Source organism: Nicotiana tabacum, chromosome 1, assembly GCF_000715075.1.
Source record: "Nicotiana tabacum cultivar K326 chromosome 1, ASM71507v2, whole genome shotgun sequence".
Taxonomy (NCBI): domain Eukaryota; kingdom Viridiplantae; phylum Streptophyta; class Magnoliopsida; order Solanales; family Solanaceae; genus Nicotiana; species Nicotiana tabacum.
The window spans coordinates 68,899,670-68,919,935 of NC_134080.1; the positions used below are offsets into that span (position 1 = coordinate 68,899,670).

At 35.5% G+C, this 20,266-nt stretch overlaps 1 protein-coding gene across 1 annotated transcript; it reads left to right on the top strand.

The window, feature by feature from the left end:
• The first annotated feature begins 406 nt into the window (after positions 1-406).
• On the top strand, positions 407-2,973 carry LOC107829524 (floral homeotic protein GLOBOSA). The gene is given in 7 exon segments (NM_001326225.1): positions 407-588; positions 691-757; positions 1,388-1,449; positions 1,854-1,953; positions 2,053-2,082; positions 2,227-2,271; positions 2,692-2,973. Coding segments are annotated over 7 exon segments (630 nt in total). The 3' UTR covers positions 2,836-2,973.
• Positions 2,974-20,266: the final 17,293 nt, after the last annotated feature.

Sequence of the window (20,266 nt, forward strand, 5' to 3'; positions counted from 1 at the left end):
ATGGTTAAGTGACATGACATGTATGTGGAAACGTATGTCATGCATTTATTATTTGATGTAAACATTTGGTGCCAGTAAATTTTTACATAATTTTTTATTAAACGAGTATTTTTTTAAAAATGTTGGCGCTAATTTCGTGATGAAGAAGGAGAAAAACCGAAGGATAAGAAGGGTGCCAGAAAGGGTAACTTAAAGTAAAGAAACAGATGGAGTTGGCATTGTCAAATGCCTTAAAACAAACCAACTTTTTCTGAAACTTAGGAAAGTTGATTGTCTGTCAATCCCTTAATAGATAATCTCATTCATTTCTTCTTCTCTTCTTTCTCTTCCACTAACCCTATTAGTATTATATACTTAGATTCACCTCATCAAGAAAAATTAACAACAAGAGATCAGAAAAGAAAAAATGGGGAGAGGAAAGATAGAGATCAAAAGAATAGAGAACTCAAGCAACAGGCAGGTCACTTACTCAAAAAGAAGAAATGGGATCTTGAAAAAAGCTAAGGAAATCAGTGTTCTTTGTGATGCTCGTGTTTCTGTCATCATTTTTGCTAGTTCTGGCAAGATGCATGAGTTCTCCTCTACTTCGTATGTTCTTTTAATTATTTTCCTTCCTTATTTTATTTAATTTTTCATCATCGTATACAATTTTTTTCCCCTCTAATTAAATTTGTTTTGATTATTTTGAAGGTTGGTTGATATTTTGGATCAATACCACAAGCTTACTGGAAGAAGATTGTGGGATGCTAAGCATGAGGTAAAAATTAAACCCTTAAAAACTTAGAAAAAAAGGAAAAAGAAAATAAATTAGAGAAACATGTGTTTTTTGCTAAAACAACGTTAGTTCACTTGAAACATGAAATCTTTGAACAGATCTAGAAAAAGCAAGTTGTTTTTTCTTATTTGGCTTCTTTTTTGAGGAAAAAAAAGAAGGGAGTAGGGTTTTATCCTTTGACATGCAAGATCTCTCCCTTTAACTGGTTTTTGAGACATCCCTTTTGGAGAAAAGGGATGATTTCGTTGCTAGAAATATGTTAGGTATACTGAAACATGAATTCTATGAACAGATCTAAATATAGGCATGTACTTCCTATAGCTATAACCCTAATCAAAATTCTTCAAAAGGAGTGATGGTTTTATTCTTCTGGTCAAGAAACAGATCTAGTAAAGAAAATGAAGTCTACCCCTTTCCTTTGTTTGCAAGTCTTTTCATACATAGTTTTTAGCTCCCCAAAAAAGTGAAAGATATATGGTTGAATTTATGTGTCTATGACACATTAAATGCTGATTGATTAGCTCTCCCTCTTTATTATAACCTGATTTCACTGTTTTTATTTTGTTTTTGAGTTCTTAAGTTTTGATAAATTGCTTCCTGGATTGAAAACAGAACTTGGACAATGAAATCAACAAAGTCAAGAAAGACAATGACAACATGCAAATTGAACTCAGGTAAAACTTAACTCCATTTGTATGGCTTCTCTCTTCACCTCCTCTCCTCCCACCCATCGGAGATGCAGATTCAATAATTTAAATTTGATGGATTTAAAATATTAATATTCTTGGCAAACATATTATACTTCTAAAATTTTAGCTGGTTCAAAATTTAATATTTGTTAAGACGTTAATTATTTTTACATATAATCTATGGAAAAAAAAAACTTGAATATAGTTGTATTCGCCTCTACCCCGACCTAATCACAAATTCCTCCCCTCCCCCCCCCCCCAAATAAAAAAAGTATGAGCTAAGCTTGCCGGAACACCACCATCATAAAAGGAATAATACACTCGAAAAAATTTGAAACAAAAAAAGAAAAAACTTTGTCTTAATGTTTTTCTATGTTGAGTTGTTTCAGGCACCTAAAGGGTGAAGACATCACATCTTTGAACCACAGAGAGCTCATGATGTTGGAAGATGCCCTTGATAATGGACTCACTAGTATCCGTAACAAGCAGGTACAATTTCCTCCATTAATATTTTGTAGTAATTAATTATGTGCTATTAGACTTAATCCAGAATTTGATGGTATTCTTGTTTATCACCTTTTGACATAGAATGACCTTCTGAGGATGATGAGGAAAAAGGTATGTCCAACACCAATGTCCCTATTTTCTGTTCCGAATTTCCTTTTTTTTTTTTTCCTGTGTGCTTACTCTTTCAATTATATGTGTGTGTTTAGTTTCATTAATTTTTTAACCTACTGTGGTCTTTGGATGGATATTACTCAGACTCAAAGTATGGAGGAGGAGCAAGACCAACTTAATTGGCAATTGGTATGTTACTTATCACATTTAACTAAATAAAATTTATTGCTATATATTTTGATGATTCAAGCGACACCAGAAAAGAGAAACGAAAACAACTGCATAATTGGGAGGCACAGTGTGACTTTTAAATCCTGAAAACTCTTTAAAACTATTTCAAACTTATGGAACAAAAGTTTCCAATGATAATGAATTAAAATATATATCAGTGGTAAACATTTTTAGCAAAAAATAATAACGTCTTTTACAATTTATAAAACTGAAAAGAATGTTAATGTCATTTCTCAAGAACCCTTAGGAAGCTAACTTTTGATTCAAAAAGAGTTCAGAATGATTTTGAATGAAGTGATGGAAATCCAACTTCCTTTTACTGACCTCAATCCGATCGAGATGATTTAATTTAGTAATTAAAGTTTTGTTATTTGACAGCGGCAACTAGAGATAGCAAGCATGAATAGGAATATGGGAGAAATAGGGGAAGTGTTTCACCAAAGGGAGAATGAATACCAAACTCAGATGCCTTTTGCCTTCCGAGTTCAGCCAATGCAGCCTAATTTGCAGGAGAGATTCTAAAACACCTTGATTTATTTGGTGAATTATGACCTTTTATTAATGTTGTGCTATCAAAAAACTTGGTGTGTAATATCAATACTCATCTACCTTAGCTTATGGTTTAAGTGACATTAATTATATATTTATCTATAACCATTATCTATTCTGCATTTCTTGAGGGAGGAAAAGAGAGAGAATAAACCAGCTCTTTCAATTCTTTTTATCAATTTGGAAAGAATTAAGTCTCACTAGTATTATGCAAGTGTATACGATAAGATAGAAAAAAAACTATAATTGTTCCACTGCATTTAATAATCCATAATATTCTAAAGGTAACAACACATAGTGTAACTCTACGGAAAGAATAAAATTTTGAGAATTAGAAGGTTGTAGGTCAATTAATTACTGTCAGAAGTTTAATGTCCCGTATAAAGTACCTTATAAGTAGTGTACCATCCACAATTAGTAGCTAATTATAGGGATGGCAATGAGACGGGGTGGGTTTACTCTTATGCGGGTGCGGTGTGGAACGAGGTGGGTTAAAATAATTTTTTAAAATTTTAAAGCGAGGCGGGTTACGGGTTTAATGCGGGGCAACTTTAAATTTTATCTTTTATGAAACAAAGCAATCACTTCAAATACAATATTAGAGATTCACCATGGAAAATGGTATCTCAGGTGCACGTTAGCAGAATAGCTCTAACCTTTAAGGGATAAAAATGGCATCTGAAATACCCATCAAATTTTTTAGCAGCTTAGCATGAACGTGGTGGCATAACTGTCATTAACCTTTAAGGGATAAAAATGGCATATGAAAGAATGTCATTAACCACGGTAATTATTTATTTACATTAATTTTTTTATATTTAAAAACGATAATTGTTACTATTATAGAGTATTCATATCGAAAAACATGGAAGTGAAATATATTATGAACTGTTAAAAAGAATAGTTATAAAGCTTTTAAGATTTGTTTTATTTCAGATCTATTTTGCTGGTGGTAATTAAATATTCCTAATTAAGTATGAACGCGGAATTGAAAAGGAATGTATTATGCATATAGCAACTGACTAATTAGGTGAAAGAATCTTGTCTCTCTTATTTCATGGGCAGTGCGTGGTTAGTTTTATACATTTGAAAAATTATGTTACTACTAATTAGATTAATTGGTATAAGCATGTAATTTCACACTACGACAAAGAGAAAAATATAATTGCTTGAATAATATGAAACTCTGCATTTTATAAAATAATAAAATGTCAAACTAGTTTGTTTTAGAAAAAAAGGAAAAAAGAAAACTTAAGTGGGGCGGGACAAGGCAGAGCAGGTCCAAGCAGGACGAGTTGAAAGCTGAAAAATAGGTATGCGAGGCTAGTTGAAAGCTGAAAAATAGGTATGCGGGGCGATGCGGGTTGAAATTTTTGTGGATTTTGCCAAACCCACCCTGCACCACTGCCATCCCTACCTAATTAGCACCTTAAAATGAATTTGATCCAAAGTATTACAGCTCTATCAATATTTGGCTAAAACTAAATAGTTACGAATATAGGTGTAAGAAATCTAGCTCTATGCATCAAGGTGCTAACTATTTAATCTCGAAAATTCCATAAACTCTAGAGATATTCATAAAAAGATTATTTTAAAAATATCATAAAATAATTAAATATTGTCTTTCTCAATATGAAAGCCGAAGTGGTCAAGAGAGGTTCTTCGGACAGAGCTTCCATTGATTTATAATGTTGAGTTCTTTGTGAAAAGGATCAAATCATTATTGGGAGATGCAGTTTTACTTCCGAATTTAGTTAGCCTCTTAATTTGCCTCCCATGTTACGACAAGATTTCTATTGATTGTATTGGAACAGTTATTAGTAGCGCTCTTATACTTCCATATTCTTTGATCTCTATTATTTGCTTGTTGTTTCGTTCGCTTCGTATATCTTATTTTCTTGCTAATTATTATTATTTGATGCTATTTTTTTTCCGGCTTCTCCTTTTTCCCCTTTCCTTATCATCTTGTCTTCCTCTTTCTTCTTCTTCCTTTTCTTCCTTTTCACCTTTTCTTGAGCGAGGGCCAATTGATAATAGCTTCTCTATCTCACCAGGTAGGGTAAGGTCTGACATATACACAATCCCTTCTCAAACTCCACTTGTAAAATTATACTGGGCATGTTATTGTTGTATTTGAACAGTTATGATTTTAAAATTGACAGAAATTAAACTTTTAAAAGAATGTAAACTTTCTTTAGTTCAATGAAAAGGTGTGCGAATGATATTTTTAGGGTGGGAATTAAAACAATGTGGATTGGGGTAGCAAAAGATTGTCGAAAAAATAGTAGAACAAATTGAAAAAAGTACTCCCTCCAGTTTTCTTATCAGTCACTTTTTGTCACGCCCAAACCTGAAGACGCATGGCTGACACTCGATGCCATACTCAGCCCGAGCGTATCCCTATGTAATTGTGAACTCTAGAGGGGTAATCCTCAACTTAGGTTGATGAGGCCATATTCTAAATCGTCTGACAATAGTGCCTCTCTCATCTGTGGGGTAACCATACTTGAAAGCTGATATATATAACTGTGTAGGCCGACGAAGCCGCCATGAACATCTACTGATATACAAAATATATAGGACTCATCTACAAGCCTCTAGAGATAACTGAATTGTACCATGGTCGGGACAGGACCTCGACCTAGCCATCAAACCTGTATATAAAATGGACTCCAAGGTTTAGACCTGGTAACTCCGAGGAAGTGGAGCTTACCAACAACACTGATGTTTGACTCTGTCTGCTGGGAGAGTCTGTCCAACTGTCAATCAGGACCTGCAGGCATGAAATGCGGCGTCCCCGGCAAAAAGGACGTTAGTACGAAATAATGTACCGAGTATGTAAGGCAACAGAATAACTGAAAGCTGAAACTGAACCGATAATATAATAACTGAAAGTAACTGGGAGTCAGATAATCTGAAGATATGATTACCGGCTGATACTGAATCACCTATCTCAATATAGTAAGTAAAATAGTTGTCCGACGTTATAAGGCTCGGTATATGTAACTGCTCTGCCGCAATAGGCTCGCTCATAGGCGCTCGACCATACTAGGATCTGTATCTCAGCCTTTCTAGGCTAACGCATAGGTGCTCGGCCACAGTAGGGTCGATATATAATGTACCAGCTGATCAGAGGTTGCCAATAGGGGATTGCCCACCGATTATAGCTCGGTGGTAGTGAAAATACTGTAATCGTGTATATATAGACTCTCTTCTCTCTTGGATAAAACAAGACAATACTAAACTGTATATAAAGTCCCGATAAGGGAGAACAATATAACTTATGAGACTAGGATAATGTACATAAGTTCAGGAATACGAACTTCTCTTTATATCTCGTTATCAAACATATGTAGTTATGGGATCATGCCAAAATGAAGGAAAAGTTTAGCCTTAACATACCTTAACCTCGTTGAGTCCTTAATAGCTTCCAAGAAACTCTTCAAATAACTCAACTCAGTCTATCATAACATAAGGAGATTCAAAATCAGTTCTGAGTAAAGACTAAGTCTATAACTTAAGCTTGTAGCTCGTTTTATGTAAATTTGGGCAGCATCTCCCTTGTAACAAGGGCCTCCTTCGATACCATATACCAACAACAACAACCAGAGAAATACAATAAGAACAACATCAACAATAGGGTACAAAATATTTCATTAACAAGTCATCAACATATCACGACGAGTAGCAAGCTCGGATTGAATCCCTTCAACGTCCTTCAACCCTATTATCATTCATTCTTGAATGCAGTAATATATTCAGTATAATAACTAATACCTTTTAAAGGATTTCTAACCTTGTACTAAATTTTAATGTTACCCAGCCCAATACAAGATAATATCACTATCGAAAACTTCCAAGTGCTTTATAACCACTTCCTTTTCTAGTTACCAACTTATAATAGCCAACTTATTTTCCATAATTTCCAGCCACTTAAAGTTCATAAGATCAACTTTCTAATCAATCCATCAAGAACAACAACATCTCAAGCTAATCCAAGTATTATCTTGTAATTTATCATCCTAGCAACTTAACCAACATATAAGCAAGCTTAATCACAATTAGTAGGCTGTTATACTCACCTTAGATAGTAGCAACTACTTGAAATTTCAGCCAAACATAACCCACAATTATCCTCAATGACACCACAACACTATAGGCGTTATATTCTCTTATTGAATCAACTTTTGATGTTCAAGTTGGTGTGTAAACACTTGCAGTTTTTCTTAATAATCTAATATATATGAAGGAGGAACTGATTATTACCTTAATAAAAAAGAACAATACAAAATTTAAGGTTACTTCACTTTGAAGAACCCTCCAAAACAGCCACAAGATGAAGAACTACTATCTAGCAAGCACCACATGATTTCTAGGGTTGGATTCATATTTTTATCTTAAGTGTTCACCCTAGAATCATGGAGGAACCATTGGAGATCATTTAGGAGGGTTTAGGAACTGTTTTTGACGAGAAAAATGAGTTAAAATGATTTATAATTGACTTAAATATAAGCTGGAGTTTACACCGACTTTGTGGGTCTCATGGGAGCTGCTTTGCACGGTCTCGTGAAAATGCAAATATTTCTCTACCCCGATGTCGTATCGACAAATGGTTAAATGTGTTAGAAACTCTGCGCATAGATCTTCAATTTGGTAAGTAGATAATCCCCTAACTACAAGTATATTGGGAGAAAAACTCAGCTATATTTGACCTAAGTTTTAACAATTTTATGAATGTAACTTATGATGACCTTTTCCAACTTTCGTTCAACAACTCGCTTGACATCAAAAGAACATACGACTACCATACTACTAAAATAACTCATAATATAATCTCCTTATAATGTTAATCACCCTAGTCTCACCCCAAAAGTACATGTTATGACATTCCCAACTTGTTGACTTTTGACGAAACTTATTTTCTTCAATTCGTTTAGCTTTTAAAACTTCAAACCCTCTTGTTACTTGGTATTCATGATCTTAAATATTTTTAACCTCCACATTAACATGATTAACTAACTTTGTAAACTTTTCAAATATGATTTCATTTGTGAGCTTACATCAATTGACTTACGACATACTCTTACGTACAAATACTTAGGGTGTAACATCATCTCCCCGGAACATTCGTCCTCGAATGTTGACTGATGCGCTCATTAGTCTCATAACCTATAGCTCTTACAAATACTTTACTACTGCCTTTCCATCTAGGCAACTGTTCTATGAATAAATTCAAAGGCCAGGGCATTCCCCTTTTAGGCCTCTTTCTCACACCACGACTTGTGGTCGGAATTCTTCCAATCTCGTAACTGTTGATATCTTATGTCATGCAGCATGTATGACTCTATCCTTTTATGTGTGCCTATGTGACTCTTCTCTCCTTTTTCCTTCAGATTTTAGCCAATCTCTAGGCCTCACCTTGTGAACATATACAGAACTATGACAATTGTCCCTCTGGGAATCTATAGGTGTACTGAAGTTTTTCGCTTGGTGCTTTATCGAACTTACGCCTTTTGCTATATCTTGTTTCATAGCCTCGGTTAGCTATGCTTATGGCTTTACTATATATAGGTAGCTTATACTATACCACAACACTTACTTTGATTTATTTTGGCCAAGTTCTTCTACCCAACTCTAGGTTACTCTCTCGCTGCTTATCCTATATGTATAAATTTAAGTCCCGTAATGCTTCCTCATTACTATTCATCTTAAGAATTATAGCCTAATCCCATCTCACACTTTGGAACATTCATCCATCTATTATTGATTCACCTTAATATTATTATCACTAGGGCTCACGTCTCATCGGGAACATCTGGAGTTATTTTCCTGATTCACTTAGGGTCAATACTATACTTTAATAACTGTATTTCATAGCATCCCAATGTGATTCACCTTATAGGGGTATTTTAATCCTGTACAATTCATGAAATCCCTTTTCTTTGAATCATTACCCAATAAAGGTCTAAACGTCATCCTTTTATCTATCACAATTACACCCTTATTCTACCAATAAGGCATTATTCCATCTCTTCTAAAATCTCATAGTCTTAAACTCCTCTAAGTTTATTCATGTTATACTGAGCTTTTTTATAACTTATGGAAACCATCAACTCTTTTGTTGTGATTGGTTTAATCCCGAGGACTTACCTATTCTCATCACCTTCTCACTCACCTTTTCTTATCCTTACTCCTGTCTACCTAAAACCTTGTCGCTCTACCATACTTTATATTGAGACCTACATACATCTATTTATAATACTCGCAACCTTCCTTTGAGTTGCTAGAACCATAGATTTCCTTATGTTATTATGGAAGCTCAAGCGAGACATCATAGTCTCTAACTCTTCTTTACTCTCTTAACTAGACCTCTCTGTACCTGGAAACCATAGGCTAGAAGATATGCTACAGACGACAACACTATCATTTCTTGATATAGAATTACGATGCTTCCAGCCCTCTATCTGATATCTGGATTATTCGTAACCTTCTGTACTTGGGCATCTCGTACCTTCTTTACTTGTACCTTACTTACCTTTAAATCATGTATCGTATCTTCTATCTCTTTCATAATATCCCTTTCACATAGGTGGAATTCATATCCATACCTTAAAGCTCTCCTATAATACTTGCACATCATGTGCATACACAATCCGACGAAGGCTTCATACTGACTTCTTATGAGGTAGGTACTCTTCTAACTAGATTTATTGTAGAGCCATTACAAAATATGGCCGTTGTACTATCTCTTTTGTACCTCTAATATTTTGAGTGATTCTACAATTATATGAATCACGATTTCTTTACTCATCGGGGTCTAATAATCAGACTCCTAATTCACTTAGCTAATATAACTATTTAGTTTCCTCTTCTATCTCAACTTTTAAGTAGGCTTACGCTATATTCTGATATGCGGCTCAGGGTATTAGTTATTACTTTATCCCCTTGTGGACGCTATGGAACATCCATGATATTACCTTCTAGCAATTCAACCTTTTGTCTGTGACGTGGACTCAATTCTTTCTTTTAACTTATACTAGAGTCTCCTATAGCTATATCATTGTCAATGTATATGTTGCATGGATAACACTCCGAAATCTTAAATGCATTCATAATATAACTAACTATTGGTCATTGATCGAATAATTCCTTTCGTGCCTTCTCAGCTTTCTTTATAACTAAGCGATTAATTTTCTTGACCGTCCAACCACTTGTTTCATAAATACTTGTCTTATCTTAGTGCCCACATCTATTGGAATTTTGTGCAACTCATATGATCTTGAATATTACTTTTGATTTATTTTACTTCCCATTCATTAGTCACGATAGGTGCCACTTTCTTATGGAGTGCATACAATGTTATAGTGAAACTGTTGTTACAAGACCATTTCTTTTTCAGGTTACTACGCTTAGGTTGAAGCATTCTTCCTTATTTCTTCAGCTAGTCTTTTGTTGTAGTACTTAGGAAAGGCTCTCTGACTTTTATAAAGCTGCGAGCTTATTACATCATATACCCGATGGAATTTTTGATGTTTTCACTTGCCTATTTTTAACCTTAGTTACTTACCTCCACGCCATTATGCTCGTAGGATTACTTATAAACTAAAAAAAATTATCTCCCCCGTGACATTCTCTTTATTTTAGTAACACTTTTACGACAACTATGGCTACCTCAACTCCTATTTGGATATTTTTCAAGGATTACGATGTCGTATCTGCGAGACTGAGTTCCGTATGTTGGGGTTCACTAGGTTTATCTTGCATGATCTGCTGATATATCTGCATCCTCTTGTCTATCCATAACTAAACTCTTCCTAAATCAACTACTATTTACTCGTTAGTCCATTCTCATATCTATATTCTGCTTAATCTCTCTTGGGTTGTTTCCTTTGTCTGAACTTACCTCTCGCACTACCTCCTTATGTATCAAATGTTCATTCGCACTTATTTATCAATAACATCCTAGGAGGGAATCCTTATTGCATCTCCCCCCATCGTGCTTGTATAATGTTCTGGAGTCATAACATATATAGGATCTGAACAAATGCAATCTCACCCCTTTCGCCTTTTTACCGCATCTTCCTTTACTAGTCCATAGTTACCTCTTCATTTTTGGCATCTTTTCACATCTTCACTAACTCTTACTCGCCTTGTGATGACCCTTATATACCAGGGATAACTGAATTTCCTACGTGCAAGGGTGACACCTAGTGTAACTGGCACACTTAGTCCCTTAAGCCTAACTCTGCTCACATTGCTTACCTTAGGGAAGCATCTTCTTGAATGACCTTTAAAGGTTATTCTTCCGTTCTCCATTCTATCATTTTCGAAACACGATCTCTGAAATTCTCACAACGCCGACTATTATCAAATTCTTTGGTCCCTAAATCATGTTTGATTTTATTTTCTTGTTTATTAGACCATACTAATTTATGTTACTTCGGGGGGTCTAACTTAGCCTTTTGGTGATTACGTGAGATTCACCAACTCATTTTCTCGAAATAAGGATATGACTTCATGGCTTATACTATTTATTGTCTCAAGACCTATCATCTCTTGTATTTTCCTTCACTTGACCATAGACTCGGTCATCCTACCATATTTTGATTTACTGTTATTACCCATGTATCATGCCTTACTCATAATGCTTCATTTACTCTCTTCTTATTCTCTTGCTAATATTTCTATCTATCACATTGTTTTGAAAACATCAACAAAATATTATTTCAGTTTTAGCTCCCCTGGCTCAATCCACCTTTTTGGGTTAATCTAACCCAAGCTGGACCCTGATATTCCATCATTCTCTTAAACTATATATGTTAGCTCCCATAGGGCATAACTGAAATAAGTGTGGCCAATTGTACATACCATTATTTCTGTTGAAGGTAACATAGAATCCTTATATTTCTCTGCCTGAATTGGAAATTTGGATAATCTTCATTAACTGTTACCCTTCATCACCTTGCTTCTGTTACCTGTTGAAACTTATACTTTACCTGCTGATACTCTCATGGCTTGCTATTTGTGGGGTAGGTTAGATATTCCCGTCTTAGGTTCTTAAGTAGGAAATTCACACATCTGGTATGCACGATCTGTAGGGCATCAAATTGGGCCACATTGTCATGAATTCTCTCTACTAGTGCCAGTACATGCTGTTCTATTAGCCTTCTGGCTAGATGTAATTTATCTAATTGCAAGTATCTCTATATCATTAGCAAACATAAGTTCTGGCTCGAACTCTTGTGATTCAGCTATACAACACAATTTGATTTGAAAGAAGGGTAACAAATTCCTAAATGCCTTGTAGGTTCTTATTTATATAATATGGTGCACAACACATCGATAAACAAGGCTCTACTAAACACGACTTGTAGAGTCCCTAAGACAGAACTGTTCTGATACCAAGTTTGTCATGCCCCAAACCTGAAGAGGCATGGCCGGTACCCGGTTCCATACTCGGCCCGAGCGTTACACTCTGCAACTGTGAACTCTGGAGGGGTAACTCTCAACTCCGATGAGGCCATATTCTGAATCGTCTGAAAATAACGCCTCTCCCATATATGGGGGTAAACATACCCAAGAGTTTATATATATAACTGTGTAGGCCGACGAAGCCACCATGAACATCTACTGATATATAAAATATATAGGACTCATCTACAAGACTCTAGAGATAACTGAATTGTACCATGGTCGGGACAGGACCTCGACCTAGCCATCAAACCTGTATATAAAATGGACTCCAAGGTTTAGACCTGGTAACTCCGAGGAAGTGGAGCTTACCAACAACACTGATGTTTGACTCTGTCTGCTGGGAGGGTCTGTCCAACTGTCAATCAGGACCTGCAGGCATGAAATGCGGCGTCCCCGGCAAAAAGGACGTCGGTACGAAATAATGTACCGAGTATGTAAGGCAACAGAATAACTGAAAGCTGAAATTGAACTGATAATATAATAACTGAAAGTAACTAGGAGTCAAAGATAATATGAATATATGCTTACCTGCTGATACTGACTCAACTCATAGTAAGTAAAATAGTTGTCCAATCTTATATGGCTCGGTATATGTAACTGCTCTACCGTAGTAGGCTCGCTCATAGGAGTTCGACCATACTAGGCTCTGTATCTCGGCTATTCTGGGCTCGCTCATAGGCGCTCAGCCATAGTAGGATCGATATATAACTTACCATCTGATCAGAGGTTGGCCAATAGGGGCCTGCCCACCGCTTGTAGCTCAGTAGTAGTGAAAATACTAAAATATTGTATATATATAGACTCTCTGCTCTTTTGGCTGAAAGAAGACAATACTAAACTATCAATAAAGTCCCGATAAGGGAGAATACTGTAACTTATGAGACTAGGATAATGCACATAAGTTCAGGAATACAAACTTCTCTTTATGTCTCGTTATCAAACATATGTAGTTATAGGATAATGTCAAAATGAAGGAAAGGTTTAGCCTTAACATACCTTAAACTCATTGAGTCCTTAATAGCTTCCAAGCAACTCTTCAAACAAATCAACTCAGTCTACCATAGCATAAGGAGATTCAAACCAGTGTTGAGTAAAGGCTAAGTCTATAACTTTACCTAGTATCTCGTTTTATGTAAATTTGGGCAGCATCTCCCTTGTAAAAAGGGCCTCCTTTGATAAAATATACCAACAACAACAACAAAAACAACCAGAGAAATACAATAGGAACAAAATCAACAATAGGGTACAAAATATTTCATTAACAAGTCATCAACATATTACGACGAGCGGCAAGCTCCGATTGAATCCCTTCAGCATCCTTCAACCCCATTATCATTCATTCTTGAATGCAGTAATATATTCAATATATTAACCAATACCTTTTAAAGGATTTCTAACCTTGTACTAAATTTTAATTTTACCCGAAATAGCCCAACATAAGATATTATCACTGTCGACAGCTTCCAAGTGCTTTATAGTCACTTCCTTTTCTAGTTACCAATTTCCTCAACAAGATTGGCATGTAAACCAAAATAATCATACTAACAATATCATATTCATAGACAACTTATTTTCCATAATTTCCAGCCACTTAAAGTTAATAAGATCAACTTTCTAATCAATCCATCAAGAACAACATCTCAAGCTAATCCAAGTAATATCTTGTAGTTTATCATCCTAAAAACTTAACCAACATATAAGAAAGCTTAAGAACAATTAGTAGGCTATTATATTCACCTTATATAGTAGCAACAACTTGAAATTTCAGCCAAATACAACACACAATTATCCTCAATGACACCATAACACTATAGATGTTGTATTCTCTTCTTGAATCAACTTTTGGTGTTCAAGTTGATGCGTAAACAATTATAGTTTGCCTTGAAAATCTAATATATAAGAAGGAGGAACTAATTATTACCTTAATCAAAAAGAAAAAAACATGAAATGTGAGGTTACTTCACTTTGAAGAACCCTCCAAAACAACCACAAGATGAAGAACTACGATCTAGCAAGTACCACGGGGTTTCTAGCGTTGGTTTCATATTTTTATCTTAGGGTTTCACCCTCGAATCATGTAGGAACAATTGGAGAGTATTTAGGAGGGTTTAGTAACTGTTTTGGACGATAAAAATGAGTGAAAGTGAATTAGAATTGACTTAAATAAAAGCTGGAGTTTACACCGACTTTGTGCGTCCCATGGGAGCTGCTTAGCGCTGTCTCGCGAAAATACAAATATCTCTCTATTCCGATGTTGTATCAACAAATGGTTAAATGCATTAGAAACTAGACTCGTAGATATTCTATTTGGTAGGTAGATCATCCCCTAATTACAAGTATATTGGGATGAAGGCTCAGCTAGATTTGACCTAAGTTTCAAAAAATTTATGAATGTAACTTGCGATGACCTTTTCCAACTTTCATTCAACAACTTGCTTGACTTCAAAACATAACACACGAATATCATAAGACAAAAATAACTCATAAATTAATCTCCTTATAATGTTAGGCACCTTAATCTCACCCCAAAAGCACATGTTATAACATTTCCAACTTGTCGGCTTTCGATGAAACTTATTTTCTTCAATTCGTTTAGCTATTAAACCTTCAAACCCTATTGGTACTTGATACTCATGATCTTAAATATTTATAACCTCCACATTAACATGATTAACTAACTTTGTAAGCTTTTCAAAGATGTTTTCATTTGTGAGCTTACATCAATTGACTTACGACGTACTCTTACGTACGAATACGTGGGGTGTAACACTTTTTTGATGACCCGATAGGTCATATAGAGCTTTAACCCTTAATTCTGTGTTTTAAAACCTCAAATATCTCCTTTTATCCTTTCTCAATTTGCATGTACACTACGTATCTTTTTTCGGAAGGCTTTTATGTGAAAAATTAATTAAATTATGAATTCGTGCCTTAAAAATCTATTTGAGTTGACTTCGGTCAACTTTTTGAGCAAACGAACCCGGATCTATATTTTGAAGATCCCAGGCGTATCATGATTTGGGTCTTGAAGTATGCCTGAAATCGAATTCGGAGGTCCTTAGCTCGAGTTATCGCATTTTGTCAAAAATTTATAGTTTAACGATTTCAAGAATTTATAAATTTGACCGATGTTTGACTTTGTTGATACCGGGTACTTCTCAAGTCCAAATCCATGGAGAACTCATTATGAACATCTGCAAACCTTCCATGATTATTCTATACTGTCTCATTGAGTTTCGTCGCTGTTGCACACTCGACTTCTAGAATCATTAACTATGTTATAGTCATGTGTGGGGAGTTTTGCTATCCTTGGCATTCCACCTCCCTGGTGGATAGGAGTTTTAGTTGTCTTTATCCTCGGAGCATCATATTAACCACTAGAACCCCTCTAATCCATACATGATTTCATCCCAATACTAAGATATCCTAGCTATGTTCTTTCACTCGTGAAAGGTTAAGATTAGATGCTTCCAGAATTTTGCACATATCATGAGCATGTTGATTTGGAAGACAAGTTGTCGTATCTTTAGTTATCTCATATTGGATCAAATATATGGAAGGGTTAAATTGTTTGAATTATGATAATCTCATAAGTGTTTAACTTCTTTTTTCATCCTCATGGGCTTGTGGCATAGATTAATTGTGCCAGTTTATGTTAAGAGTGTCATTCAACTTCATGTATTTCTTTTGAAATCTCTATCGCATCCATGTTGCAAGAATATTACCATTTGGAGCGAAACTAACTTTTCTTACACTCAAGGAGGCAATCGGTATAATATACTTGATCACTTCTCCTTAGAGCTTACTAATGCAGGGCAAGGCATATATGGAAAGGAACAATTGTTATTATCCCTTGCATAACCCGTCGCCTCCCAAGAATAACTAATGCCAACGTCTTCATCCTCCCGATAATGCCTCCCATGTATCTCATGTCTAGAAAGACCCACTTCTTTTAGATCTCAGGGTCACGTACATGGTTCCCACATTATCAAATGCATGCTAGTTAACTTTATGCCTCATTTGTCTAATAATTGATGTCGTCGTAATGATTAACCATATCAGCATTGTTAGTAGTAATATTCGTGTCCCTTAACATATGACCTGATAAAATACTCTGCTCTGTACATTAATGGATTCCTGAATAATTCCAGCCCAACCTTGAACTATGTTTTTCCCCATTGTATTAAATCAATTGGGTATTGAAGGTTCAAACGTGTCATAGAGGGAGCATCACCCTGTGATCACATATATTCGATAGATAATTTTATGGTCAATTTATGATAGAACATCTTACAGTGATTGTTGAAGGTCATCAAAGGTTCAGTGTGGGTGTTCGCATAGAGATTTAGAGTTGAGGTGGGTGAACGGGTTATTCTCAATAAATGTAGTTCACATTGGGCCGCACTGTGAGTACGATGTTTCCCCCATCGTTGTTCTCCATGTATTCTGTGTTCTCATATGCCTATGTCTAAGAATCTAGTTGGAAATCCCTTGTACATCATTTTGGTGGAAATTACTGGAGGTGGGGGTAATAGATAGTTGGCCTATGAAGGGTATCTATTTGTCATCCTTGTTAGGTGAGTTTGGGAGTGGAGATTGTTTTCGCAAATATATTGTGGCGAAGTCTGTAAGTAAAAGAAGCCACATTGAAGGTCGAGAGTGTTGTGGAAATGAATATTTTCTCTTGATTATATAGCAGTTGGTTTTGATTTGAAAGGTACCTTCTAGGTGTTATGATTTAAAAATGTGCAGTCCATTTCTAAATATCATTATGATAATGTCGTGCTTGTAATGCTGAGATTCGTGTTATTGATATATACATTGTGGTGCTTTGTCGAGTTGTGGATGTGTTGTTAGGATGGTTTTGGTGGTTCTCTGGCTGGTGGATATGCCTAGTTACAAAGGAGACTCTGCCGCAATTTCTGAAAAATTTGGGAGTTAGTCAAAATTTAGGGACTTGAGGTATGTGAGAGAAAAATGGATATATTATTTTAAGTAGTTGGGGTAGATTCTACTTCTCATTCGAGGACGAATGATCCTAAGCGGGGGAGAATGTAAGACCCTAGAAAATTTCGCTAAGTAATTTAGGATTTCGTGGTGCCAGGTAAGCTAAATATAATATTTTATGTGCTATTAACATGATGGACATAAATTGAATGTGGTAAATAAGTGCATAAATTATATGATAAATAATGTGGGGTCTAACGAGAGGCCTAAGTATAAGTCAAGTCAGAAAATTATATAATAGGCTAAAATTTCAAATGAGTTCACACAAGTCCACACTTTGGACGAGCATATATAAAGATATATAAGGTTTTATGTGATTTATAACCTATCAAATGAAAGGTCTTTGATTCTAGTTTCCAACGTTTTAAACCGTTTGTTATTTGGACATTCCTACACAAAGTTATGATCATATTACCAAAGGCTGGCAAAATGCAATCCCGTGGCAGATTCTGCGATCGCAGAATCATTATGTGGTCCGCATAATTGATCTGCGACCGCAAAAATGGTCGCAAAATGGACCAGTTTAGCCCAATTCCGGGCACTAGTTTTGCGGTGCATTATACGACCTGCATACCAATTGTGCGGTCCATTATGTGATCGCAGACCCGAGTTCGGAGGGTTAATTTTCCTATATTCATAACCCGACCCCATTTTGATAAATAGGCTTTGGGGATTTATTTGGGGCGATATTCTGATGATTTTAGAGAGAGGTAAGAGAATTTTAGAGATATAAGGAGTAATCCTAACATTCTAACCATTCAATCTTTTATCAATCTTCAAGAATCAAGGAAACCAATCACAAGATCTTCATCTAAGAGGTAAAGTTCTATACACTAGACTTTAATTTAGAGTTTAGGGTATAAGATGGGTTATTGAGGTATGATTCTTGGGTGTAATACTATTATGTATACATGCATGTACCAATAAGGTTTGTGGAAAGATTGTTGAATACAAATAAGTAAAGATTGGGTTGGGTAAAAAAAGGAAATCTTGTAGAAGAGCTTTGAAATCAAGATGCACATCTAGTGTTTGATAAAGTGCTCAAATGAGTTGAAACCATGAATATCTTCCTAATTTGTGTTCAATTTTGTTATGTCTCAAAGTATATTGGGATTGGTAGAATTTCGGAACGTTGTAGTAACTTAAGGAAAGCTTAAACAAGGTATGTTGGCTAAACTCTCTCTCTCTCGGAATTAAATTCCATAGTATTTCTGTAAGTTTAAGTATGACCGGCTCAAAGTCCCTAATTTCTACGTTCTGGGTTATCCCCTATAAACTCATAAACTTGATCACTCCGAACGAGCCTTATATTGAGCGATAGATGTTTAAAGTATGGGTTGCTTACAAATGGTTTGGCTTTGAGTTGTGGTTTAAAATGAAAAATGGTGTACCGATTAGGCAAGGAAAAATCGATATGCTTAATACTCCTAACCGCTCGTATGCGTACTAAATGTCTTTATTGTGTGTTTCTAGTGGTTGGTAAACTAATAAGATGTTTGAAAATGAATTAAATGAACTGGGGACATAGAGTGTGGACAACGTTTATAATTGTGCCTAGTGGTGCCTATGAAATGAGGGAAATATATGAATCAGATTACGAAATGAGCCTCAACTCAACTGTCTTAAAATGATTTCTAAAGGAAAAATTTGTGTAGAAGCTCTATTGACGTATGTATGGCTAACCCTCTTCTTCTTAGCATTGAACTCTTGATGTCCAAATAATTGGCGTGAGTTCCGAGTTGATCATACTAGATGGATTGCCTTAATGTGTTGGGTTGAAAGATTTATGTTCCATAAATTTTCTGAGTGTTTACCTTGAAATCATGCTATTCAAAATTGTGATTATGTTCTTCAAGCTTTTCTTTTTCTTTCCTTACGTGCGCATGCCTTATATGATAGCACTTATTAACGTGGATGATGACGTTACTTGAACGAATAATAAAGGGAAAGACATGAATTATAAAATGTGTCCAAGTGCCAAGAACTACTTAATAAATGGGGCTGATTGTACCAAGTAATGGAAGATGGAAAGAAATGTAAATGAAATGAATAATTTAAAGTGGTTATGTCCCAAGTGAGATGGCTTAGCTGATCGGGCAGAGATCGGACACCATGATGTACACATGGTGGAATTTATGTTGGATTTCTGATCATCATTGTGAATTTAGATATGTCTCACTTGGGATAGCTTAACCGGTCGGGCCGAGACCGGACTCCGTGTAAAAACACGGTGGCATTATGGGTTGTGGCACTTGGAACTAAAGTTTATTAACCTAAAGAGATGGAAAGATTGAATCGGATCTATGTGATCCTTAATCGATGTTTCCTTGTAATTCTGTGAAGTACTTATTGCTTATTATAATGCCTTCTATTTGTTTCATTGTTCATCCTACTAAGATTTGAGTCTGCCTTACATACTATTACTATTTGAAAGTACTAACGACCCTTTTGCCGAGGGAGCTACATCTTTAAATGGATATAGGTGGTTCCATAGCAGACAGTGTTGGTCGCAGCTAATGGCACATCCTTTTTTCAGCCGACTTGGTGAGCCCCGCTTCATTTCGGTGTCCTGTATTATTGTCCATCATGTACTTTGCATTTTGAGGTATAGCTAGAGCCTTGTTGCTTGCATTTCCATATTACTCTTGAGTTGTATTTAGAGGCTCTATAGATAGGTTGTGGATGGTGTTTGATATTGGAAATTAAATTAGAAATATTGGTATTTGGCATATATGTTTTTCATCATAACTATAAAAATTGTAATATTTTAGACATTATGGTTGAAACTGCTAATGGAAGTTGTTAATGAAATATTTACAAAGTATGATTAATGGAGTTCATCTCCTCTTTATTCATGAATTTGTTTGGGTAGAATGAAATCTAACAGGCTTGCTTAGTCGGGTTTACTCGGTTGAGCGTCGGT